General features: G+C 48.6%; 1 protein-coding gene across 6 annotated transcripts in view; it reads left to right on the forward strand.

Annotated features, from left to right (window-relative positions):
• The first annotated feature begins 492 nt into the window (after nucleotides 1–492).
• The window catches only part of ADRB1 (adrenoceptor beta 1), a 64,856-nt gene continuing 39,321 nt past the window's right edge, over nucleotides 493–26,027 (forward strand). For 3 of the 6 annotated variants that reach the window (XR_010884754.1, XM_067300278.1, XM_067300276.1), the window contains exons 1-2: nucleotides 493–1,859; nucleotides 13,536–13,592. Coding sequence is in view for 5 of the 6 variants with exons in the window: in XM_067300278.1 (XP_067156379.1) it covers nucleotides 537–1,859; nucleotides 13,536–13,592 (1,380 nt within the window). In the remaining variant the exon portion in view is untranslated. Of the gene's footprint in view, nucleotides 1,860–13,535; nucleotides 13,593–21,648; nucleotides 21,714–23,185; nucleotides 24,402–26,027 lie in introns of those variants that run through there. The other 3 variants (XM_067300277.1, XM_067300279.1, XM_067300280.1) reach the window with 3 other exon arrangements.

The following is a 26,027-nucleotide window of genomic DNA, read 5'->3' on the forward strand; positions in this document are numbered from 1 at the left end:
GGGCACACGCAGGGCACAGGCAGAGGCAGGACAGGGCAGGGCACAGGCACAGGCAGGGCAGGGCACAAGCAGGACAGAGGCAGGACAGGGCAGGGCACAGGCAGGGCAGGGCACAGGCAGGACAGGGGCAGGGCACGGGCAGGGCACAGGCACAGGCAGGGCAGGGGCAGGACCGGGCAGGGCAGAACAGGGCAGGGCACACGCAGGGCACAGGCAGAGGCAGGACAGGGCAGGGCACAGGCACAGGCAGGGCAGGGCACAGGCAGGGCAGGGGCAGGACCGGGCAGGGCAGGCGCGCGCAGAGTGGGCGGGGCGGGGCGGCCCCGCCCCCGCGGCGCCGATTGGCGGCGGGCCGTGACGCGAGGGGCGGGGCGGCGGGCGCGGGAGCCGGCGGCGGCGGCGGCGCGGGGCCATGCGGCAGCCCGGGCGCGGGGACGGCGGCGGCGGCGGCGGCGGGGAGCGGCGGGGAGCGGCGCGGCGCCGCCGCCTTCCTGCCCGCGGCGCAGCTCGGCGGCCCTGAGCGCCCCCGCGCAGCCATGGGCGACGGGTGGCTGCCGCCGGACTGCGGCCCCCACAACCGCTCCGGCCCTGGCCCCGGCGCCGGCGCCGGCCCCGGCGGGGCGACGGCGACGGCGACGGCGCCGCCCCCCCCCGGGAGCCGGCAGCTGCCCGGCGAGCTGCTCTCGCAGCAGTGGGCCGTGGGCATGAGCCTGCTGATGGCCCTGGTGGTGCTGCTCATCGTGGCGGGCAACGTGCTGGTGATCGCGGCCATCGGGCGCACGCAGCGGCTGCAGACCCTCACCAACCTCTTCATCACCTCCCTGGCCTGCGCCGACCTGGTGATGGGGCTGCTGGTGGTGCCCTTCGGGGCCACGCTGGTGGTGCGGGGCACCTGGCTCTGGGGCTCCTTCCTCTGCGAGTGCTGGACCTCCCTGGACGTGCTCTGCGTGACGGCCAGCATCGAGACCTTGTGCGTCATCGCCATCGACCGCTACCTGGCCATCACCTCGCCTTTCCGCTACCAGAGCCTCATGACCAAGGGTCGGGCCAAGGGCATCATCTGCACCGTCTGGGCCATCTCCGCCCTGGTCTCCTTTCTGCCCATCATGATGCACTGGTGGCGGGACGAGGACCCCCAGGCGCTGGAGTGCTACCAGGATCCGGGCTGCTGCGACTTCGTCACCAACAGGGCTTACGCCATCGCCTCGTCCATCATTTCCTTCTATATCCCCCTCCTCATAATGATCTTTGTGTACATCCGGGTGTACAGAGAAGCCAAGGAGCAGATCAGGAAGATCGATAGGTGCGAGGGCCGCTTCTACGGGAGCCACGAGCAGCAGCAGCCGCCCCCGCACCCTCCCCCTCACCCCCACCACCAGCCCATCCTCGGCAACGGCCGAGCCAGCAAGCGGAAGACCTCCCGGATCATGGCCATGAAGGAGCAGAAAGCCCTGAAGACTTTGGGCATCATCATGGGGGTCTTCACCCTCTGCTGGCTCCCTTTCTTCCTGGTGAACATTGTCAACGTCTTCAACAGGGACCTGGTGCCGGACTGGCTCTTCGTCTTCTTCAACTGGCTGGGCTATGCCAACTCCGCTTTCAACCCCATCATCTACTGCCGCAGCCCCGACTTCCGCAAGGCCTTCAAGCGGCTGCTCTGCTGCCCCCGGAGAGGCGGCCGGAGGCTGCGCGCCGGCAGCGGGGAGCTCTCCCGGCTCCCGGGGGGCTTCATCAGCACGCTGGGCTCCCCCGAGCGCGGCCTCGGCGGGACCTGGTCCGATTGCAATGGGGGCACGCAGGGAGGCAGTGAATCCAGCCTGGAGGAGAGAAATAGCAAAACTTCCAATTCGGAGTCCAAGGTATAGGGCGGGCGCTGGGGACGTGGGGCGGGGGGGCACGGGGCGCCTCGGCCGAGCGGCAGCAGCACGGCAGGCAGGGAAATCGGCCCGAGCGGAAAAGTCCCCGGCAGAAGCCTGGTCGTAAGGCTAACGCCCAGCAGAACGGCGCTCTGCCTTACTGGGGAGAGAAATCTGTGTTTACTTAGGAATACAAGCAGGTGAACTTGTGTACAGCATACCTCATCTGAAGCTAAAGCAAGCAGGAAACCCACTGACCAGAGAGCGACGAAAATAAACAACCAGACCCAAATATAATCAGATCATATTTAGCTTTGAAAGAGACTCAGATGTGGGTGGGCTGGAGAAGAACAACTGGAAGGGAATGTGAAAATCCCCCTCGCAGGTTAAGTTTTCTCGGGGCCGTGCTGGTGGTCGAACCTGAGACGGGAGCGTTGCAGCGCCGGCGTTTGGCCATTGACTTCAGTTGTGGGCAGCATCAGCGCCGTTCCCGACCTTGTTTGGGGCTATCAGATGTCCCAGTTTTTATTTCCGAGGGCCGCAGGGGTAGTCTCTCATGCACGGGAAAGTCGGCCGATTTTTGGCAAAGCGTAGGCTTCCTAAAAACCCACTGAAGTCGCTGGCAACTGCAGGTGCGCTGCGCTTCTGCAGACCAGGCTGGCAATATTTATCCTCTGGCAAGTTTTGTTTTAAACTCTTAGTAGCTGCGCTCCCCTGTTACCCAGAGTAGAAACAGAGAAAAAAATAGTAATGAGGAACACAGATATATTTTGAAAGAGGGGGAAAAAGCCCTCTCTGCTTTTTCCCTCCGCAGCAGCAACCGGTGAATTATTGTCCTTATCTTCTTTGGCCAGACAATAACAGTCAGGCTGAGAAACTTCTACCTCAAACTGTGCATATTGTACAGGGGAATAAATGGGCCATGTTTATATTAAACAGCTTATTTATGTATCACTAGTAGTATTTTATAAAAAAAAGGGGGGGGGGAACAAGCCTTCTGCAGTTTGTTCATTGTAATTACAGATGAACAGAAAAAAAAATCCTGGCAACAACAAAAATTTACTGCACATGTAAAAAGAAATGGCGACAAAGCCATTTTTTGCACAGTGTTAAGAATTATAAGGTTATCTGAAGATGTTACTTGCACATGCATACACACAACAAATTAAAAATGAAACAGAGGTTTAAATAACATCAAACCTGAAACTGATTTCTGTTTTTGTCTGATCTATTATAGTTTTATTGAGAGTGACTTTTTATATTATTTTATGAAGGTACTGTAAATATATCCATATTATAAATTAAAATATCTTAAGGGACTTTTATTATTTTTATCTCCAAGTGCCCACGTGAATCTGCTGTTATTTTAGCACTTGTGTGTCATTTCCATTTTCCTCCGTGTGTGTTTTATAACATATTTATACTCTGGTGCAATTTACTACTGTGTAAGTAATTGGTCTATGTGCAATAAATACCATTGCAGCACAAGCAAGCGTGTCTCTATAGGTTTTGAAACAATATCTCTCTATAATGGGAAGAACAGCATTTGTTTTTCTCAAAAGATGGCTCAGATTACCAATACAACTCTACCTAATGGCTTTTCCTGACACAGTATTATAAAAAACATGTTTGAAACCAAATAAGGTTGTGTTCCTGTTGCACTGAGGTCTGCCGACTTCCCTTAAAATTAATGGCTAAAGACAAGGTGTTTCCAGTCTGATAATGAATATACTATTTTTCTGTAACTATTCCTTACGGGGATATATTCCTCTTTTTGTTAAGAGTATGGGAGTGGGAGTCAGGAGGACCCAGAGTATTTAAGAATACAGAGCTGTTTCATGATGCTTAATTTGAAAGCTAAAAATGGTCTTGAGTAGAAAGAAATCTCATTACGCAGTAACTGGCGCTCCACAAATAACGTCACCTGGTGCAGGCGGTGGGCCTGGTCCGGGGGTCGGCGGTGGGCGGTCAGGAGCGCCGGACCCTGCGTGCGGAGTCACGGGGAGCCCGCGGGAACGAACGGCAGCGAGGGGCAGCTCGTGCCCAGGAGCAGGAGCGGTGGCGGCAGCTTGGGAGCCGGGCGGAGCAGTCCAGACTTTTGTTGCCTTTTCTTGTAAAAAAGAGATTAACCTCGGGGAGAATGGCTGAGACTTTACTGGGGCAGGATCAGACTCTGGAGCAGGTTTAAACCCCACTGAAATCAGTGGAAACCTTTTCTGTTGTCACCAGGTAAAATAAAACCATATCGTTTGTAGATCATAAAGCTAAAGATAATGTGAAGTGGGGCTTACTTTGTAGTTGCCAATAGTCACATATTCCTGGAGGGCCAGGTCATGATAATTGAATGTTTAACAGCGCCTTAGAGATAATACCCATATTGACTGATCCAGATAGGGAGGTGCTGGGAATAGAAGGCTTGCAGAGCTGGGTCCTGGGTGCGTACCCTGAATAAAACAAGACTTGAGTGTAAAAAAGATTGTCTTCCTTTATTGCTTTGTGAAGGTACACTGGTTTTTTGTAGTTTCATAAAATATTACTGCAATGAATACATGGCAGATAGAGCAACCAAAAGACAGGGGTAGACCTCGTAAAACACCTCCTAATGTCAGTACAGAATAAAAGTGAAGCCATTTTTTAGCTTTATTACATAAAGCATTATTTAGCTTTATTTATAGCTTTATTATTTATTAAATAAAGCAATTAGCTTTATTATTTTAGCTATTATTTTAGCTTTATTAATTAGAAATTAGCTCTTAAGAAGAATATTTCTCAAAGTAAGCTCCTCAGGGTAGCGGCCATAGGTTCATTTTGAAAATCATCTGTTTTTTTGTTACTGTTGTTTTAAAAAATAAGGAATTTGCTTTTAGCAGTTTTCAGTACTGTATTTTAAGGCTAAAAAGAGAAGTTAATGCTTTTTATGCCAGGACAAAATAAAGGGGCTAGTGATCTAGATTATATTTTTCCACTAATTTAGTTGGGGTTAGGATGTGAGCTGCAGCTGATAGTTTCTCACCTGGCAATAGTTAAATGGGCTCCTTGAAATGCCGAGGTGAAGCCAGATCAGTTACTAAATTAAATGTGCTCTGGCACCTTATGACTTTTTTTTATCCCACGGATCCGGTTTTCTCTGTGATTCCAGCAAAGTCAACAGGACTGTAAGGGTGTACGGTAGGGCGAAGGCTGACGCCAGCCGACGGCACCGGAGGGCTGGCTGCGTGAACCGGTCGGGAAGGGCCCAGAAGGCAGCGCTGCCTCTTGCCGGGCAAGGCGAAGGGCATTGCCCGCGCGCGCCCTGCGCTGCCGAGAGCCGGGGCAGCCCCGACCGGTGGTGCCGCCGGGCGGGAGGGGCTGTACAGCCCGTGGGAGGTGCCGTCTGTGGTAGCGGTGAAGGACCCTGGGGAAGTGCAGCGACTGATGGCTACGTTGGCGTTACGCTGGTGGGTCAGACTGAGGGACTTCGGTCTTAATCTCATAAATCAGCTCACAAACTTAATTTTAACCGTCTGAACGTTCCCAGTGGAGTGCTCACTCATGTCCGTAGACTTAACAGGTGATTAAATTCTTGGCTCAGCAGGGACCTTAGAGGGGAAATTTAGGGCCAGAACTTGCTCAGCTTATCCTGCTGAATAAGTGCGCTGGGTCACAGTTCCCCTTGATGAGCGTAATGACATTAAAGTCAAGGAGGTTAAATGCAGGATGAATTTGACGACACGGGACCAGCTGTGTGAGTAAACTGATCAGGATTTGTCTGCCACGGGGTTTTGGCCAGTCGATGACCTGACAGAAAAGTTTGGAGGTTGGCATGTTTAATCCCTTAGTAGACAGTTAAGATAATCCATCTGGCAACACGTGTGGTGGATGCCTGTCTGTCTCGTACGGTGGCACAGTAACCTTACAGATCAAGCAAGACATATGGCACGCATGTGTGTGAGCGAGGGAAGGTATTGGCCAGCAGTCCCCCACGGATCACTCTCAGAACAGGCTGTTCTTAGCGGTGAAGAAGTGTATTCTGAAAAGAGTTACGGGGCAGCTGAAATGCTCTGGAGGCAATGAGTCAAACATTCATGATGAATATTTTTTTGAAGAAAACCAGACATGGATTAACAATTGGAGCTGCAAGTCAGAAAGTATAGGTGGTAGACATGCAGCTACACACGTACGTGCACAGAAAGTTACAGCAAAGAGCCGCAGACCTGCAGGGAAGGGAGAAGCAGGTAAAACAGAAATCCAGTATGAGAAAATGTCCCACATCTGTCAGGGCGAAAACTGGCAAGGCTGCCTTAGACTTCCACATGTAAGAGGCCTGATTCTCAAAGGCGCCCGTTGCTCTCTGAGCAGTAGTGGCCCAGCACTTCTGGAAGGAAAGCTGCATTTCTCTACATCTTTTAATGTATCAGATGGAAAGCATGACTTCATTTCTTGTGTATTCAGGAAACTTAAAGAAGAGGGGAGATATATGTTTTAGAAGTCTAAATGTAGTGATAGGCATATAGAAAAATTTTCAAACATACCTGCACATCACTGAGTTAGGCACAAAAGCACTCTTGAAAATTCATGATACTTTGACTGTGACCCTAGTCACAAACTGACTGTAGATTTGTACCAAGCAATAACTGAATAATTACTCAATGAGGATTGCAACTAATCAAATTATGTGCAGTAAGTGTGCTTAAAATTATGATAATTAGATCTGAACTTGTGCCCACAGTGCACACAGAATTTGTCAGCATCGATCGTTCGTTTGTGATAGCATGCAGTGTTTCTTTTGCAAACAGCTGCTTTCCCATTTGGGTAGGCATATATTTTCAAATATAGAGACAACTTCTTTGTCAGCTTTTTTTTCCCTAAACCCTATCTGAAGTTGACATTTTATTAATAACTTTTAAGTGGCTATTTTGCAAACCTTCCTTGTGCTGCACACTTTCCTAATTCATTGTAATTTCCTGTCCGGTGGACTGCACTTACTTCCTTTATGTAATATATCAACTGCAGGGCTGGAAATTGTGCAGCTATGAACTAAAAGAGCAGACTTTCTTGAGGCCAAATGCAGTCACACATTGCCATGGGTAGCAGAATTTGACCTGATAATCTAATCTTTTATGTGAGAATATCTCCAGAAAAGTCTACTGTCACCAGCAGTAAATAACCTCTGCTAATGAAGCTGGAGCAATTAGTCCTACTCAAAGCTGTCAAGAAAATGTTAACTGCTAAACAACAGTTAATGCTGGATAACTCACATAATGAGCGTTTTGTTTGCTGGTCTGTGTTAGGTGATGTGTTGGGAAATAATTATCCTTTGACTAGCAGCCAGCTTTGTACTAATCAGAAAGGAGAAGTCATGTTCTGTTTGAAGGATTATACCTAAAAATAGTTCTGCTACAGCCACATCAACGAGTGAAATGAAGCAAACTCACAGAGACATACACACCTTCTTAGTATTTCACTTTTAGTCCTAAAAGCTCATTGTTCAGTTGAAACTTTCTGTTTGATCATGTCAAAAGTACGAATTGATCTCCTGCAATAATGTTAAGCACACTCTCCCGAGGATTATTACCGTATGCACTACTGACTTGCTTTCAGAGACTGCCAAATTCAGAAATGCCTAAGGAGGAAGTAAGTAGTCTTTTTCTTTATGTATGCAGTCACGTATAATGTAAGATCAACAATATTTGTTAGAATGTCTCACAGAAGAGATCAATATGTTTTTTATTTTCCTTAAAGTTGTTATTTCTGCCTGCCCGTCCGAAAGCAATAGCCATGGTAACAACAAGTGGTTTGTTCATGCAGTTCAGTAACTTCAGGCTGTCAAACCGCGTTAGAAGAAGTGACTGAGATGGGAAAAGGATCAAACAGGTGATGCTGGGGAGCAGACCTGGGGTTGTCATTGCAAGCAGCAGAAGCAGAGACATCTTTCGCTGTGCTATAGAAGTTGCCTGTTACTGGAAAAGTCTAACTCATTTTGATAGAGAGGTGCCAGGCAGGTGCACTATAGAAACACAGGCTTAGAGGTGCAATAGGCATCTTTCCGTACAGGACTGTGCCGCCACGGGACTGACAGCGGAAACACGCGGTTCCACCTCTGCAGCCGTCGGCTTCTCGCAATCGCTGCGGGAGCGTGCACGCCGCCTCCGTCAAGCGCGCTGCTCAACGAGGCCCGCAGCACCCCTGCCTCTCCGGATCTACCCGGCGCCCCCTCGGCTGCGGCTTTCCGCCAGGCCTGGCGGGATGCGGAGAGGCCCCAGGCCAGGGCGCAGGGAGCCCCCGCCTCTGCGCGGCCCCCGGGGCGGCCCGGCCCTGGCGCAGGTGCGCGTTCGGGCGCGGGAGCCGAGCGCCCGGCCGTCCGGCTGGGTCCCGCCAGGCTGCGGCGCTCGGCCAGGGCGGCCATGCTCGGCGCGGGCGGCCGAGGCGCCGGCCCATCCGTGCCGCTCAGCTCACGTGAGTCACCGCTTCGTCCTGCGAACGCCAGCCACGGCGTTGGGGCCACGGCGCTCGAAGCTGTACAGTGTTTGGGTGCGTTACCTAAGTGCTCAACAAGCTTCCTGGTTCACGTTAACCGACGCCTTCACGCACGCGTTCACCTCGGCCGGCCCTGTCGTCTCCGGGCTGTTTGGCTCCGGGGCTTTTTTGTGTTGTTGTTTACTCGCTCGTGCTGCCGCAGCGTCCAGGAGCTCGAGTTTGCAGCCAGGCCCACGCAGCAGCCTGGATCCGAATGCAAACGTTACCAGACTCGAGGGAGAGTTTAGCTCTTCCGGTTTGGTTCAGCCTCGCTCCTAGCAGTTTGGTGTGCGAGTTATTAATATTAGCTACACCAAAGTGTGAAAGCCCCAAACAAGTACAAACTGTTTCCTGACCTCAGTCAGCAACGTGAAAGAGAAAGCAGAAACTCATTTAGGCTTTTGCCATCACTCTGGTTAGCAGCGCATCTCAAGCGTGCTCAGAGCACGCCTTTTCTCCTCGGACCCTACGTAACGCACCCGGTTCTCTCGTCCTGAAGGAGACTCAGCGAGGGTTTTCTGCTAGCTTGGAGCTCCTGCCTTAAGCTGCTCTTCAGCATCTCTCAGCAGCAATACACCTTTGCATGCCCGAGCCAAAGTCTTTCTCAAAGCCATGACCTCTAGACTTCTTACCGAAATTATTTTGATAATTGTTCTTAAGTTAGCTGGGACAAGGCTTTTAAAGGTATATTTATGTGAATATAGCAAAGAGGCAATCTGAGCCACTAAGGAGCTCAGAATCTCAACGACTAATGGGTGTATAAATATTTCAGCTACCAAACAAGTCATTTTTCAGGGCAACATGAGTGCTGCAGACCCTTTAAAGCCTCTCCGATATGCTTCCTCCAAGGAGCGCTACTACCTTGTGATCGTAAGGGGCAAAAATGGAGGAACAACAGAACAGCTCATGATAAAAGATTTGCTATGTGGTCGAAATATAAGTGCTCTGTAGTCAAAATTTTAAAGTGCTTCTTTTTAAGAAGAAGGAATACAGACAAGTAGAATTTCCTCAAAGGAAATGGAGAACAAGTTTGGGGATGAAAATTTCCAAGCACACATGAAGAGCCTCTTTTCGCCCCTCACTAAGTGATCCAGCAAGTTACAGCAATGCCACCAGCACACAGGCAGCTCCAGGGCTGTGCAAGCCTCAGCCGCGTCCAGGGATGAGTGGTATCCGTCAGTGCCACTCTCCAGAGACAGCCCTGCTGTGGAGCACATGGTGCCCTCAGATGCACTCTTTCTGTCCCCTTTTTTGTTGTATAACATGCTCTTTCGTGCTGCCAATGCCAGCCACGCTGCCCCAGCTGGGGTGGCCTGGGGCCAGCGTGCTCCCACGGACTGAGCGGCACACGAGCACTGGCTCCCGTTGCGCCGGGCGCAGGGCACCACTCACCTGCCTCGCCGTCCCCGTGCAAATGGACTTGGGCGCCGCAGGTGGCACCTGCCATTTGATTCCACCGGGCGCTGCTGGGGCTACAGCTGCAGCTTCATGAACATTGCGTGGTCAGTCACTGAATGGCTGTTAAGCCTCACAAATGGGTTTTAAATCATCATTAGAGCTGCTACTTAAAAAGCAGCAGCTGTCTTGCAAGGCTATGCCCAGACCACCGGTTGTCCTCTGTGCGAAAGCCCATCCCAGGCCAACGCCTTCCCGCAGCAAGATCTCCAGCGGCAGCCCAGCATGCGGCAGCATTGCGGGATCTGCGTGGTGCCCTGCGGCACAGCGGGCAGGGGAGGCAGCAGAAGGTGGCCCTGAGGCATGGAAACCCCTGCTTTTCCCTCCCGCCTGCCCCAGGCAGAGGCGCCGGGAGCTGTCGCGCTGCTGGGTGGAGGGGAGCTCCTGCCCGCAGCCGTTCCTGGCCTCCCCGGCCGCCGGGGCTGCGCGGAGCCCGGCGGGAGTCTGGCTGTCAGGGGCGCTGGAAAAGGAGCTTTTCCTCTGCTTTAGCCTTCCATTGTTCGAGGCCCCGGGGTTGTGGTTTCCATCAGCCTGCGGGGAGAGGCCGCGCTCAGGCGCGAACGCGCCGGCACGGGGGGATCTGGGAAGGGCAGTCGCCTGGCTTGGCAGGAAGAGCTGCTCTGGGGTTAGCCTGGCCTCGGCGTTCACTTCCTTCACGTGACTGCCGTCCCAAGGGCTCGCCGTCTCAGGCCTCGCAGGCTTTTCCTCACCGGCGCTCGTGAGGTGCAGGATTTGCCTGTACGAGCGAGGAAGCGGTGAAAGGTGGGATCTCAGAGGTGGTCCTCGCTGACGCCTGCCAGGGAAAGCAAGAGCTGTGACACGAAGGTATGTGCCAGCCTGCGTCCCTAGTTTGGGATTAGTGAAACAACTATTGTGCTTCAGAGGGAGGAGCACTTCCTCTTGGACTGGAACAGGTAAATTGGGAGAAGTCCCACAAAGCTTCCATTGTTTAACAGCTAAATCACTGTCTGAGCCCAGACTTTCAAGGAGGGATGTTTTGTTTGTCTGTTCTTCCCCTAACTATTCGCTTGGGAGCCTTCAAATAAAATCTCAATCAGATCATTTACGCCACTGAGTTAGTCAAAACCAGTGTGGGATTTGTTCTCTAGCAGATAGCTACCCTCACTGCAGGATGGCAGTGCAGCCTGGAGGAGCTGGGGCAGGGGGGCCGGGGACCGGCTGCGCACACCTACAGACCAAATTATCCCCGCTGCTGGGGCGGAGTCCCACTAGCAGGCCGGGACGGCCACCCCGTCGGAGCTCCCGTCTGCACCAGGAGCGCAGGCCCTCGCCCAGCACCGCCTGATCTGCTCAGAGATCAGCTCCAGCCCTGCAGCAGCGGTTCAGGGCTGCCCACCCAAATCTGCCGGGGCCTCGCACTGGGCAGAGCTGGGGCAGCGACTGCAGCACGTGTCAGTGTAGCCAGCCTGGCTTAGGAAAGCGGCCACAGGAGCGTAGCTGGTCGCCCGGCGGTGAGCCAGTGGTCCCTGCACGGCTACTTCTCTACCAGGGCGAAAAACGCTCTGTTTTCTGCAGTCACTGCAAATGGGATAATAGTAGCACTCCCTAGCTTACAGGAGAGAAGGTAGGATAAAAAAAGTGCATTGAAGTGCTCTCACCACCAATAGAGGCCAATATGATTATGTAAAATAATCAGGCTTTGGGGAGTTTTTATGTAATAGTCAGTGCAAGACAGCTGCTGCTACTGCAGTAATTGCCAGCAACAGGTATAGTAGCAGTACTTTAAACCACCTCAAGAGCATCCACAGGAGAGCTTTTGCTCCTGTTTCACTGCAAGCTGGTTGCCAACTAGCTAGCAACGGGGTGACTGGGTGTCAGCCTGCCCGCGCCTGGGCTGTGGTTGGAGGGACGGTGCTCACAGCCTGCTGCCCGCAGCCCTGGCCCCAGCTGCGTGCCCGCTGCCTCGACTGGCACTGCTGCTTGCGCACCCGCGTGGGCGATGAGATCAGCTGGCTGAAAACCAGCCCCTTTAGAAGAAGGTTTATTTCAGCTGAGCACATGGGCCGCACAAGTGCTGGTAATGGCATGACGGAAATGGGACTGTGCGGGGTGAAAGGGATGAGGTCATCTGCTTTGGTTGCAGCCCACATTTAGCTCTAGTCAACTTGATCACAAAAATCTCATCTCTGGTTTTGATGCTGAGGAAGTTGAGATCCAGATCAACACCCTCTTGCCTGTTATTTTGCATGACCTGAGTTAGTCCATTAACCTGTTTGAAATGAGGAACAGGACTTGTCATCTAACCCTGTCCCTCGCTGGAGGGGCTCCTCCAAATATTATATTGTCCCCAGCACATGTTCGAAGCAACCTTTCTGGAGCCAAAGCTTGTACTTCCTATGCAAAGTGTAGCTAATGGGCCCAGCCCTGTGCAGAATTAAACTCCCAGTGAGTGGCTGTAATTCAGATGTGGAGCTGAGTAGAACAGGAGGCTGCCAAACAATCCTGTGGCTTCCCAAGGCCTAAGTACAGCCAATGAGCTAGTACGGTCTCTGGGTAGGTTCAGGAGAGATGAGCGCTGTTCCCAGCTCTGCGTAAGATTTCCTTTCTCACCTGGACTAAGTGATTAAGCTTCTCAGTGCATGTGGAAAGAAAAAAAATTCATTTTGCACAAATATTCAGTGTCATAGAAGAAAAAACATGCTTTAGGTCTGATTATCCACTGTGTAATCGTATCTTAATGAAGCACATGGGACAGACTCATCAATTTTTGGCAGACATATGGACTACCCAAGCTGAAAGAGCAACTCGGGGGCCTGGTGACAGCACAAAGCTGTTCCTAGCTGCAATAGGGTGACATGGCAACAAACCGGAGGTAAGCCAAAAACCATGGGCAGTGGCAAGCAATTCCCTAGGGACAGCAACTCTGTTTGTTCGCACAATGTCTTTATGTGGATCACAGTGTGGATGGGCACCATTAAACCATTAGTGACCTGTGGGTAATCCATATCATGCATGTCTTTTGGTGGATGAAATTTAACTGCTCTTACTCCTGATCACTTTGCTCATGTGGGAGCAAGGAATGCAATGATAAAAAGGCTGGAATACTTTCAGTGCTGGATTGTTTCCATTAATATAGTTCTCACTATATAACACTTCCATCATCGTACAAATTCTGCTAACATACTTTTAGGAAGATGGAACATCTGTACAGATCCATAATTAAGAAAGATGCCTTGTAGAGGAGACTGGGCTTTGGTCAGATACTTTCTAATTGTACCGGATGTGTTTGGGTTTTTGCATGTCATAGACTTCTTTGCCTTTATGTTATGAGGCACCTCATAAATTAAATGGTTGATGTTGTCAAATGCATGCCATTAACACTTTGAACAGATAATCCATTCAGTGACCTCTGCAGAGTCTATCACACTGCCTGTCTCCAGATAAAACCTCTGGAAGAAGAACAATGGTGCTCTGAATTCCTTGTGACCTCAACTCTTTAGTTCTGCACTTCAGAAGAGAAAAATTATCATTATCTGCATGGTTCAAGCTCTCTTTGAAATGCAGTTATTTTTTACTCATACATTTCAAGTATTTTTTATATGATATAAGTTGGAAACTTGAAGCTCCCTTTGAGGAGAAAAAGATTTCTTGCAGCCCTACTATTAAAGAAAATGGATAGATCAAGTGGTAAGGTTCAATGACTTACTTAATGTTAAATAAGAAAGAGAATAATGAATTGAATTTTGTGTGCCTGTTTTTCCTCTGCAGGGAACAGTCAGAATAATGGATTTGCATTGCCTTCTGCTTCTACTCATCAGAGTTTAGGTGAGTTCAAAACACTTTTTTGCTTTCATTTTTTTGCTCACTTGTTACAACTTTTAATATTTGGAGTCTAGCAAGCAAATCGGTTTGTGTGCCATCAACACCATCCTGGCTGGCTGAGGAAACGGTGCAAGGTTAACTGCTTACGTCCAACGATAATTTGTGGCCTTGTGTGTAGACATCTGCGTTTTATGCTAGGTAGCAGCAAGTAGGCAACTCCTTGCTTAGGGTGGACACTAGTTTCCTACTATTATGAGCTCTATCCTTAACGTCCTTCAAGAGAAACATTATTTTCCTATTGGGTTTACCAAAAAACGTTTGGGTCTCCAAACTCCTCCTTTGTTTACGGGCCTTGTCAGGAGCTCACTGTAGAGCTTTTTATTGGGGAAGGAAGGGAGGTGGTGTATGAGGAAACTATTACAAAGCCATACAACATAAACAACTTTCCAACGTAAACTCCAAAGACCGCTTGGCAAGGAAGAGGTTAAAGTTGGGGGGAGGATGGGGGGGCTCATTAGGGCAAAGATAAAAACAGAAGCCCGGGAAGGCTGGGGAGGGACTCGAAGGGAAGAGGAAGTGATTGAGAGCATTGAACCTAGGCGGGACGGACCCCCTTGGTTTGCAAGGGGCTGAAAGCCCTTTGCTGCTCTGCCCCCTTGGTTTGAACCTGGTTAACACCAGTCTGGATCCTCTTTATGTTGGACTGGAGTGGGCAGATGCTCAGCCCAGGCTATGTGTGCCGTAAAGCAGCTGACTGCCAAGGTTCGGTTTGGGTGCTGGGGGTCCGCAGGGCCGGAGAGCAGTAGGGGCTGTGGAGCAGGCAGATGGAGGAGGAAGGCTGGGTTCGGTGCCCCGTGGGAGACTGACAAGCTTGAGTGGAGACGCTCTGGGTGTCTGCAGCCCTTTCTGCAGTCAACTTTGATCAGCCCTTCCTCATCTGTAAAAGGGATGCCGCAGAGGGGCTGTGATGATAGGATGGCTGAAAAATCCCTGATGTGCTCAGCTGCTCCTGGAGAAGAGCAATGAGTGGTGCCAGTGTGCACAAGCCATGCCCAGGAAGGGCTGCAGGTGTCCAGGGCTGGTGCCTGGCCACCTCCTTGGACCTGCAGGGGCCATGTAGATACCGTGCAAAACTGACCAAGTTCAGGCAATGCAGGAGGACAAGGGAAGACCACACTCTTTCAAAGGTGAACCTGAGAGGTGTACAGATCACCTGAAGGCTTTCTATGCAGCCAGAAATCTCTGCTGCTCCCATCTCCCCCTTTCTGCCCCAAACTTTTTTTGGGTCCGTCAGTGCCTGCTAAGAGCTGGGGAGCTGCTCGCTGCCTGCTAGGATGGTCAGAGCAGGATTTCCGTTTTCCTACCAGTCTTGGTGCCTTAGGCTTTCTGGGTTGTTTTTTGTCTGAATGGGAAATGCATAATGAGAAACTGTTTAAACAACTTGCGGTACAAGGAAACTCGCTGGAGTAAAGTACAACGTTGTAATTTCTTTCCAAGGAAATGATGCACTCTCCAAAAAAATAGCTCTCAAGCATTGCAATTTAAAGTTGCAGGATAGTCGCCGGTCCCCTTCAGTGCTGCCTGCAATCGGGGCCCTTGCAGGCCACCAGCTCTCTCGCAGGTCTGAATGTGGAGCACAAGGAGGGTAGGAGTCTGGTCTGGGACCATCTGTTCCTGCCACCAGCCTCTAGTGTCCCAGGCAATTGGTGAAGACCTGCTGTCGATTAAAAGTTCATCGGTAGGTTTTTGCAGAGCTTTGTACGCAATGAGGTGTTTACTGTGGGTATATCTCTGCTGGTGAAAAAGGCACTAGGCAATTGTCAGTATTGCATACTGACAATATATCTGTTATACAAACTCTGTGCCAATGGATATGATAAGATACATATAAATGTTAGTGAGGGCATTTCCATAACAATATTTTGAACCACCGTAGCTAAGCCAGTACAACAACTGTGTAGAGCAAGAGGACAAACTGCAGAGTGTGACCAAACATACCTCATCCAAAAAGAAGGACCATCTCTCCTAGTCATCAAACTCCTAGGCAAGGTTGGTACCCAGGCACAGCTGACAGCCTGAGGTTCAGGAAGGGGCTCGCTGTTAAAGCTGGCCTATCTTTTTGCTTATGTGGGTGAGTCTAGACTTACTGGTGCTGATGAGGAAAAGCCCAGGAACTGCCATAGCCGGAGGAATTCTCTCATGCTATTTCCAGCCCTGCTTTTTAGATACAAAGGGTTTCAGATCAGATGCATTTCTGAAGCTTATCTGAGTGAACATTTGGCTGCTTAGCCAAACAGAACAAAAACCTTCAAACCTTTTGAGGTCCATCCATCAAGAGCCTTATCTCCCCCATGTCACCATGCGGCTCCTAGCCACCGCCGCTCTGAGCCTCCCACCGCGTGGGACTCAGCACTCCCAGCAAGCCTCCATCGTCCCCTCTCTGGGGCTGCTTCGCTACATTATCCACAGTCGCCTGCTTGGCTTTCTGCCACTTCAGTGACAGCCCTTGTGTGCACACAGGAGCAGCAAGCCTGGTTTGCAGCGTGATTTACTGCTGGCCAACATCCTGACTGACTGCATTTGTGATATTGTATCACCGCCTGTCTTCTCTGCTCCCTACATCCGTAGCCATCTGGGCTGTCGCCACAGACATGACCAGAGTGGAGTGCTCTAACTCTACTTGGCTCCAAGAAAGGATAACATTTATCTTTTTTAATGGGATATTAATGAGGCCCGAGTAAAGGAATCCAGTCTGCTCTAGCAAAGCTTCAAAGAATGAGATATCCAAGGAGAAACTTTCTGATCCCCTCTGTGGTTAAAAGGAGGTTTTGTAAGACCCCTAAAACCATGTTGTTTGGTTAGCGTGTGTATTAGGGGCCTGCAGGGCTCATCTTCTTCCCCACCCTGGCCTGGGGGCATCATGCTCAGCCCTCAGTGCCTGAATCTGTCTTCTCTTGCAAGAGCCAGCCTCACTGCTGCAGACTGGGCTGTTTAAAATATCTAAAAGCACGCCTAAAAATCCAGGCTAGCTCTACTACTTTGTAGCTTAACGTGATGCACAAGTCAACGGGACGCACACGAAGCATGGTGAGCATGCGGGTGAGGAAGCCAGTGTCAGCAGCCTCGTGGAGATTCTTGGCCATGTAAAACAATTGCGTAATTACTCCTGTGCTGAATTTATACAATACGTTATTCAGCCTTGTCAGAAGAGCCCTTACAGAGCTTTGTGCTTGGTATTGGGGTCACAGAACATTTCTTACTTTGAAGTTGAGCTGGCACAAGAAATCGTCTGCAGTCCTGCAATCCTGTCAAAGCCATTGCCAAAAATAACAGGGTGAAGACTTCGAAAAGAGCCACCCATTCACAGTGTAAAACTGAGTTAAAATGGGGACCTGGCTGGCTCAGGGCTTGAGAACAGCTTTTAAATAGGTTGTAGGTTCAAATCCTGTGCAGTCTGGCAGGGATCAAAAGCTTCTGCAGCTTGGTACCATTTTGGCTTGACCCAGTTCTAGATGAGCTTCAGCATCAAGGTGGCCTTTTCCAGTGAGCACCATTCCCTTATGGTCCTTTTCATAAGAGAATCTGAGCCATGGGTTGTTGCCATTCACCTCCTAGTGATTTTATGCTTTTTTTCTATGTTGGTATTAGGAAGGGTAATACTAATTTCCATATAACAACGAATTTGACTCAATAGCACCAAGATAAATGTATTTTTCATACTGTGGTGTATAATAAGCTATTTATAAATATCATGTCACTTCTGGGTCATCTTCAGGGTTCAAAATAAAATCTTAAACAGTTTTTCAATGTTGACAGATATGATAAATGCATTTTTGTTCAAATGAAACCAAATTTTGACAATGTTTTGCAAAATTCATTACAAGCTAAGGATTATTTCCCCAATTTGTTGCTCTGTTTGTCTCCATGTTCCAGTGTTTAGTTTAATGTTACATTCCATTAGAGAAAAAACATCTGTGACTACAGTTCACCAAAGCCTCTGCTTAAGAGACAGGAGGATGCTCTTGCAGATGAAGGATAGAGGAAGGAGTTAGCATTTGCCATGGAGGCATTAGGGGCAGTTGCAGCACTTCTCTGCACCATTTTGGGACACCATACTTTCCTTGCAGCTCCATGAGAGACTAAAAGTGGTAACTGCCACTGGGAGATACTCTGCCTTGAAGCAACCCCCCCCCCCCCGACACATGAGTAATGACAGCAGTACATTAACATTGCTCACAGAGCATTACACGTTTGTGCAGCGGCCCAAGACACAGGGCCCTCTGCTCTCTGGGCTCCAGTGGCAAGCAGGACTTTTCTTACATTTGAGCTCCCGCATTTAAATCATGCCCATAGGTGGCCACTTCCTTCCCTCTAGAGCATCTCCCTTTTCTTCCAGAGGCTGGTTCACAAACCTTGGGGCAGGTCACTGGACCAGCTCTCAGATGCACTGCTGGAAAGTCCAGTGGCTTTTTGGCGACTGAGCTAACCTTGATAATCAAAGTGTTCCTAAATGAAAGCCAGGCAACTGGACACAGTAGTAAAGACGTCATGTCTGAAAGGTGGGATTAAGCAGAAGGCTTCCATCTACGGGAAAGTTGTTTTCTTGTTGCCCAACCTACCCACCCTCACTGAGCCAATTCCCTCCAAAATTTCTCTGGGCTTTTTTTGGTTTTCTAGCTTTCCCATGTAAATAGCTGTTGCTAGGCAGATTTCTTTTTCTGGCTTCAAATATTTTCATTCTCCAGTAAAATACCATACTCTTATATCAGCTACTATGATATTGTGGATATAAATGCGACACAATCTTTAAATGTTGTGGGGCAGGTACTTCATTTGTACAGCAAAAGTATAAGGAACGATGAGCAGGAAAACAATTTGTTTTAAAGTGCTTTAAAGTTACTGTCTTCTGAGCCCTGCAGGTTACAGCCCATACTTCCCATGCTGCCTCCCTGTTAGACAGTCAAACGAGAAATGATGCTGTCCGAAGAGCAGCATGGTAGCAACTGTGTGTGTTGGAGACTTGCAAACACTGACCCTTGTAATCATGTGGACTGACCTTTATCTGCTAGGAGTTTCCAGTTGTTGCACTGAAAATACCTGGAAAAGGAATATGCAGAAGTGGAGGGAGGACTTCTTCTGACAGGTTGCCATGGACAGCACTCAGTCTGCTTTCATGGAGACACCTAAAGGACGTCACTTGGTACAGCCAGCTCGCAATAATCCTTTCAGTGGGAACAGGTGCTGTAGGATAATCCTGCTGTTTTTCTTGGTTATGGTTGACTTCAGTCATTAAGACTGAGCAAACAGGATTATTATAACAGCGATTCATGAGGTGAAGTTACAGTGCGGTGTGTCCATGGATCTGTGGATGTTTGTTTCTGATGCAGATGCCTGCTCTGCTAAGCAATCTGCCCATGTGATGGCAGGGGATGAGCTGTCTGCACCAAAGGACTTCCCTGGCTGCCTCCTTCCCCATCAGTTATTGCTCGGGACTGGACTGAGCACCCTTAGGGAAGAGGACTGGATTCGAGATGCAAAGCCTGTGCTCTGCACAGCTTTCACAGAAAGACAGGATTGAAACATGACTTCGCACAGCCTCCTGCCCTTCGCCTGTGACTATTATACATGGGATGAAAACTGCTAAGCTGTCAGGGAGGGAAATAGTTAACAATATCGCCACCTGAACAGCCGGGTCGAGCATTCCCAGATGAGCTGAGGAAGGGCTCTTCAAAGGGACAAGGAGCAGCAACTCCAGCCTGGGCTGCCAGCTCAGGTCTGGAGGGGAAGGCTTGAAGCACTGCAGACTCTCATGGGGTTTATGACGAACCAGCCCATTCTGACTCTGTGAAACTTCAGAGCGAGTTCATCCCTGTGTAAGTGCAGGCTCATTCCCTGAGCAGACTTTAATGTATTGTACAGTTTTGCTTCAAATCCCCAGAGTGCTACACTCTTCCATTCCTCGTCAGGCCTCCTCCACTGCTCTTAGAGACCAGAGTGCGCTATGGTGATACTCCTTGCTATTCAACGTAAATACTCCTCTGTTCCTATTTTATCTTTTTGCTTCTCCTGATAACCCTTGAACCACTCAAACAATTCCTTTCTCTATCAGCAGGAGAGGAAGTGTAAGTTTCTTGGCATCTGTCTTTATGCAGACTCTGTGCATAGAGGTATGTTTTCCTTTACTGGTTTGCTTCAGGACTTAGTTGACACCTAATTACAGTAATAGCAAAACAATTGATCTTGGCTTCATCATTTTGTGGCAATCTTGGCCTGAAGCTGTTGTAAATAACATACTGCAAAAATAAGCAAGCATGTACAGAGACTGATACAAAACTCTAGAAATAGGAACTAGAGAAGCACAGCTAAGTAAGGGCTGTTAAAGCTTCCAGTTTGTAGCGATGCTGATAAGGCAGTTTCCAAGAAACTGCCCAACCCTTAAATTCTAGAAACTCTCTCTTCCCAGGTCAATAACCGTTTATAGACTGAATCTTCGTGTCGTCCTACAAATAAACAAAGTCAAGGCAGGATCTAGTGCAAGTGGTGCAACAGAAAGAAAACCCAGGTCTATAAGAACAAATCTTGAAATCAGAGGTCTCTCTGGCATAATAAACTAAAACACACAATGTAAAGCATATTTGGTAATTTTGGTAGTTTGAGAAAGCACAAGAAAATGCTCTGGGCAACTTCACTCTTCTTTGGACAAGTCTCTTCTTGGTCTGAAAGGAGATCGGGGCAGCTTTAGCTGAGCTACTGTTCTTTTACCTTTATGCTGCTCATCTCTATGCAGCCTAAAGGGAGTAGTCATTTCTGGAAAAAAATAGAGACTCTCACCAGCAGGCAGATATCTGCCTGAAGCACAGTGGGGCCCAGTTAGTGGGCTTAGTGAGAAGCCAACACTCTAAGTACCTCACCAGCTTGGTTTTCAAGGCAAGAAAATCAAGACTTTGCTATTTCAGGGCAATGCTCTATCACTTCCTACCCTCAGCCCCTTCTCCTCAAGGTGCCCATATGGATCTGAAATGTTGAAGTACCTTGAAGTCAACAACACGTCTCAACCTTTCAGTTTATCAGTGAGAGAAATGTGTCATTTCTTCCTGCATTGTGCAGGCAGTCTAGAAGCCCAGCAGCAGGCTGCGGTGCATGGCAAGGCTCGTAAGCCCTCCAAGACCTCCCCACTTCCCAGGAAGCACAGTCACCCGCCCCGGGGAGCTGAGCTTTGCACCTAGGCTGCCTCCTGATACCAGCTCCCCTGCAGTTTCACTCACTGCTTTTCACCAACTTTAAATTCAGACAGGAACAGAGACTCTTTGGAGTGAACATTTTCCATAACATTCTGCAGCTCAGCTAGCAAAAATATTCAACGTGGCTCTAGCTGGAGCACTAAGGTGGGCTTAGACTCACTCAGGTGTTTGGCTCCCTTATTTCATGGGGATGGAGCTTTTTAAAATAGCTCCTGCAGGTGTGGGAGTTGACACAACAAAGCACGCAATGTTTTAAAGTCCATCCAGCTTATGCATAAACACTGCTAGTCCTTTTTTAAAACTCTTATGAATTGTTTTGTAAACATAAAATACCTTGCTTAATTTCCAAACCATGTGCCATTTGCTTACCAGACCCCATGGTAGAGGACCCACTCGTGGCCAGCAGCCCGCAATGCTGCAACCTCCAGAACAACTCCCACGTCTCTTCTAGAGCAGCACTATGAGGCAGAGAAGCCATGTTTGATGGCACCAGACCTGGGCATAGGCTACCACCTACTGGAGTTTTCTGATTGACTTACTGCTCTATAGATTGCCACAATCCTATTTATGTTCTATATTAACACTTTTCTGTGAAACTACAGAATTGTTACGTGCTCAGCATTGTGGCACAAACACGTATCATTAGCTCTTTATATACAAAGGGCAGCTCTTTATAAAAAAAAGAGCTAATGAGATGTGAATAACTGATGTAAATTGTGAGGAAGCCCAATGTACAGCTCTGTGGGCCTGATTCTGTTTGGGGTCTGACATGTGTTTTACTGAATCCAGATCTTCTCTTTTCCTGGTTGGTCTTACAGAATAGGGGAACTTTTCTGTGCTGAGGTAAATTGCTGCGGCTTTGCTGAACTGGGAAACCTGGATATCCCTGCAGAAACTTGCTTCTACCAGAAAAGAAATTACTTTTCCCACAGTCCTTAAGAAGGAGAAATAAAATTCATATATACTGGATGGACACATGCCTGAATTTAAGCAAGATCCCATCCCTGCATCCTCTGTGTGTTTAGTTGTCTTCACTGAAATCAGTGCTACAGCTCTGCTCATGCTGTCGTGCAGCAGTGCAATGCAGGCAGCACTCCCGAGAGAGAGACTGGGTCAGGTTCATGGGGCCTGCTTACATCTGTGAGTGTGGAGGACTTGGTTCATGTAATTCAGGCCACCCAGGGCCATGCTTGCTCCATTCAAAGAGCTCAGTCAAATCAAGGAGCCCCTAAATCCTGTAGCCTTCAAAGTAAGAAACTTAGCATCGGCTTCAGATGGGTGAACTTCAGGGATTTGGCAGGGTTGAATGCCTACTGCTGTTGACTTGTCCAGGGGAGGCTTGTGATGTTGCAGCATGCACCTTTTTAGGGCAGAAACGTTGTTTTTCCACCAAGTACACTGAATGCTATGGATGTAATTTCCTGATCCAGGCTCTTTGGATTGAACTGCTCTTTTGAGTTGCCCTAAGGCTCATCAGGTCATGCTAGCCAGCCACCTACAGTGCATCAGACCTCTGCTGCCCAATTAGCCAGCCCCCAGGAAGGTCACTGGGAGGACTCAAGTGGCCTCAAATAGGAGTTGACTCATGCCCCATGAGGTCAAAACAAAATGTCTATGCATATTAAAAATTATTATGGAAACTGTCTCATTCATGCACAAAAGCCACACTTCAAACTTTATCATTATATTTTAAAGGGAAAGAAAAATTGCATAAGACCTGGCATGCATTAAAATTGTTGGCCTGTGAAAAAGTCCCTTCCCATAAACACAACTATTTCTTGGGGTCTGGCACACAAGTAGGCATCTGAAGCTAGCAAACTTGGACCCTTTCTGCGCTCCTTCAAGGCATTAATTTATCTGTAGCAGTGATTCATTTCTAGGCTCATCCTTTGTGTCATCAAGACTAATCCAGAGCAAACACTTATGGTCCAGATATAAATATCAGGAGATGGGGCTTTGTGAAATGAGTGCTTCAGGCCCTCTTAAATATAGCAGCAATGTCAGCAAATGCTGCTTGGTGGCAGAGATGGGTACTCAGAGCATCTTACATACATGCTGCAGCACTTGGCTGTTAGGCCTTTGTGGGAGGTTTGGCTCTGTAGTAAAATCCTGTCCCACTGATGTTGGCTAGGATTTGACAGTGGAGCTGCTTAATGCAGAGACCCTGTAGTTCCCACAGCCGCCATCTGCAGCCTGACTGTATTCCAGCGAGAGTGAATTGCCATGTCCCAGGGAGCAGTATTCCACATATCACCTTGTCAAAAAGAGCAGAGAACTGCTCTGCATGCACAGTAGGTGTATTTTTTCAGGAAAAAAAGAATTGATGCAGGTATTAACCAACAATTTGTCATACAGCTTCTAAAGTCAGCTTCTGATGCTGTGAAATATGCAGCGAAAGATGGATACTTTTCCCTCTCCTCTGGCATCCCTGAAGTTCTTCAGTGCTGGAAGTGACCAAGAATCACCAAGTCTAAGGCTGTTTTCTGCTCAGCAAATGGGAGAAACCACCATGAACACATCTGCTGCTCACTGCAAGTGGCTCTCTCTTCTGGTCTGGAGCCATGGGGCAAAGCAGCTCAGCCTTTCGATCTGTGCATCCCTTACTCCTCAGCTGGAAGCCTTCACAAGACAGGCACATTAGGAGCTGACTTTGGACACTGCAGAAGCACTGTCCACCTCCACCCAGGCATGGCCCAGTAGGCTGGACACAAAGCATTTTCCATTTAGCATTCTGCTGTGCCTCATGAGCGCTGCCCTGTGACACCACACACACAGGCCCCAGCTGCAGGGCCTGAAGGCAACCACATTCAAGCATCATGTTACAGCACTACGAGAAACAACCTACCTGCACCTTCTGTCCACTATTGCAATCACAACACCCTTTTTTCCCTAAAACACATTCTGTTTACTGATCTAAATGAAAAGAAAGCCAATACATCACGTGTCCTGCAGACCCATCCCTGGTCTGTGCATGTGGAGAGTGGGGAGCTTGACATGTCTGACGAAGGCTGCAGGCTCTTGGACTGTCTTGCCCCAGTGTTTTGGGCTGACTGTAGAGTGTTCAGCTAACTGGGTTATACTGGTTCCCTCCTGGAGCATGTTCTCCTGACGTCAGGAGACATCCAGCTGCTATGACTAAGCCCTTGCTATATTTCAGAAATCCAAAGAAAAAATATTTCTTGAAAGTAAATTAGTGTTTTGTTTTGAGAAACAGAATGACCCATCAGCTTGGCTGCTTTCGTGTATAAGATAATGTTTCACGGGAACCTGCTGGGCACCAAGCAATAACACGAATATCTTGCCTTCCTGCCTTCCAAGCTGGCTTCTCCTCCTTCGATAGGCTTGGAATGAGCTCTGGAGGTCTAACTATGGAGAGTAATGATGTGTGAAAGCTCCCTTTCATTTTTCACTCTAATTTTTTGGAAGGTGGAACATTTTACAGTTGACAGTACCATGCTAAAGCCATATGAGGCAAACAACTATTTTTAACCAGACGGAGACTATTTGAGAGTCTACTGCTGAATCATTTTAAACAACGAAGGAATCATGACATTCAGAAGTGTTTCTGCAGAAGCCGTGGGGGGGGGGAGGGAGGGGGGATGGAAAGGCTTTTATCACGCATTTGTTCCAGCAACTTTTCAACTACTCCCAAGAATATGATTACAACCATCTCAAAGACACACTGTCTGTAAAGTTACTTTGAGTAGTGGCTGCATTTTACAAAATGCTTTTGCTTTGAGGCAGACAGATGATCAAGTTAAAGCAGCTTGAGAGGCTACCTGTGTTTGCTAAACTCCCTTCACATCCTGACATGGTGCTCTGAACCAGACCAAATGGGAGAAGACGCTTGAACTTAGACTTTTCATCGTTGCACTTCCCACGACCCCATCATCCCATCACACATAAGAGCAGTTAGCTGGGTACAATATGCTGAGCGCTTGTGGGACCACAGTCCAGAGTGAGATGAAGAAAGGGTACCCTTAGCCCTATTTTGTATGTCTTTTCTGTATGTCTTTCCATGTAAAAGAGAAAAACATTGTTTCACCCTCCACTGCCCATACAATTGCAAAAGTGGCCTCTTTGAATAACTCAAGTTGCAGCTGTATGAAGCTAGCCTTATGGCTAAACGAAGGGATTTTCTTCCTATTTCCTTTTTCTAACACATCTCAAAGTCACAGCAACATCTCTTCTGGCTGAAGAGGTGGAAATGACTCACTAGTGCATCTCCTTGCACAGGGAAAGAGAGTATCACAGTACGGCTTACTGTAACTCTGAGAGGGGCTATGACCCAAACTGTGTTATAAGCCAAAAAAACAAAGTACAGGTGTTTAAATTGCAATAAGTTTGTTCATAACAACACTGTAGGTAGCTGTTCTTCAATTAGATTCGCCCCTCCCCGCCAAAAAAGAAAGGGAATGAGTCACTTTTACAGTAATCTCTAACACTTACATAAAGATGACTGATAACCAGTTTTGGATTACCAGTAAGCTATAAACCCTGTAATTTCATCCCAGAAAGTGCACTGGGATTCTCCAGACTATTCCTGCCTGTGCTGCTTGGGCATCCCCTGAGAACAGCACAATTTATTCCCTGCTGAATGTGGTGGTAAAATGCTGACTTCGTCCTGAGAGGTTAGCGTAAAGCCCACGTTAAATTTTGCAATGTTGGCTAGATGGGTGGAACTCCCTGAAATCTGTGGAGCTAGTCCAGATGTAGGTTCTCCTGCCTCTTCTGAATACAAACTACTAGTATTTTGCCTCCAAACACAAGATCACTAGAGGATCAGGAAAGAATTTTTCATCTGTGCATCAGAGAGCTCTGACATGTTCGGCAGAGAAAGTAGGTCATCGCTGGAGGCAGAACAGGGAACTAGATGAGTCTGTTAAGGCAAATCCTGTGTTTCTTAAGGATCTCTAACCAACCAGGCACAAAGTACTGTTCCCCACTTTAAAAATCTCTTGGCCACTGCTTTTGATCTTGTGAAGTCCAGATATGCCAAGAATGAATAGAGTCAATGTTCAGCATATTAATGTGAATTAATGCATACTCTATTTATATTCACTCAGAGCACAAGAATGATAAATAAATACATTGGTTTTGGTTATGCTCTGAAGTTTGTGGCTCCTTTGCATGTGTAACACTTGGCCTCGGAGCTGAGCTGAGCCCGCATAGAAAAGCTGCACTGCTCGAGCACACT

Source organism: Apteryx mantelli, chromosome 7 (assembly GCF_036417845.1).
Source record: "Apteryx mantelli isolate bAptMan1 chromosome 7, bAptMan1.hap1, whole genome shotgun sequence".
NCBI lineage: Eukaryota > Metazoa > Chordata > Aves > Apterygiformes > Apterygidae > Apteryx > Apteryx mantelli.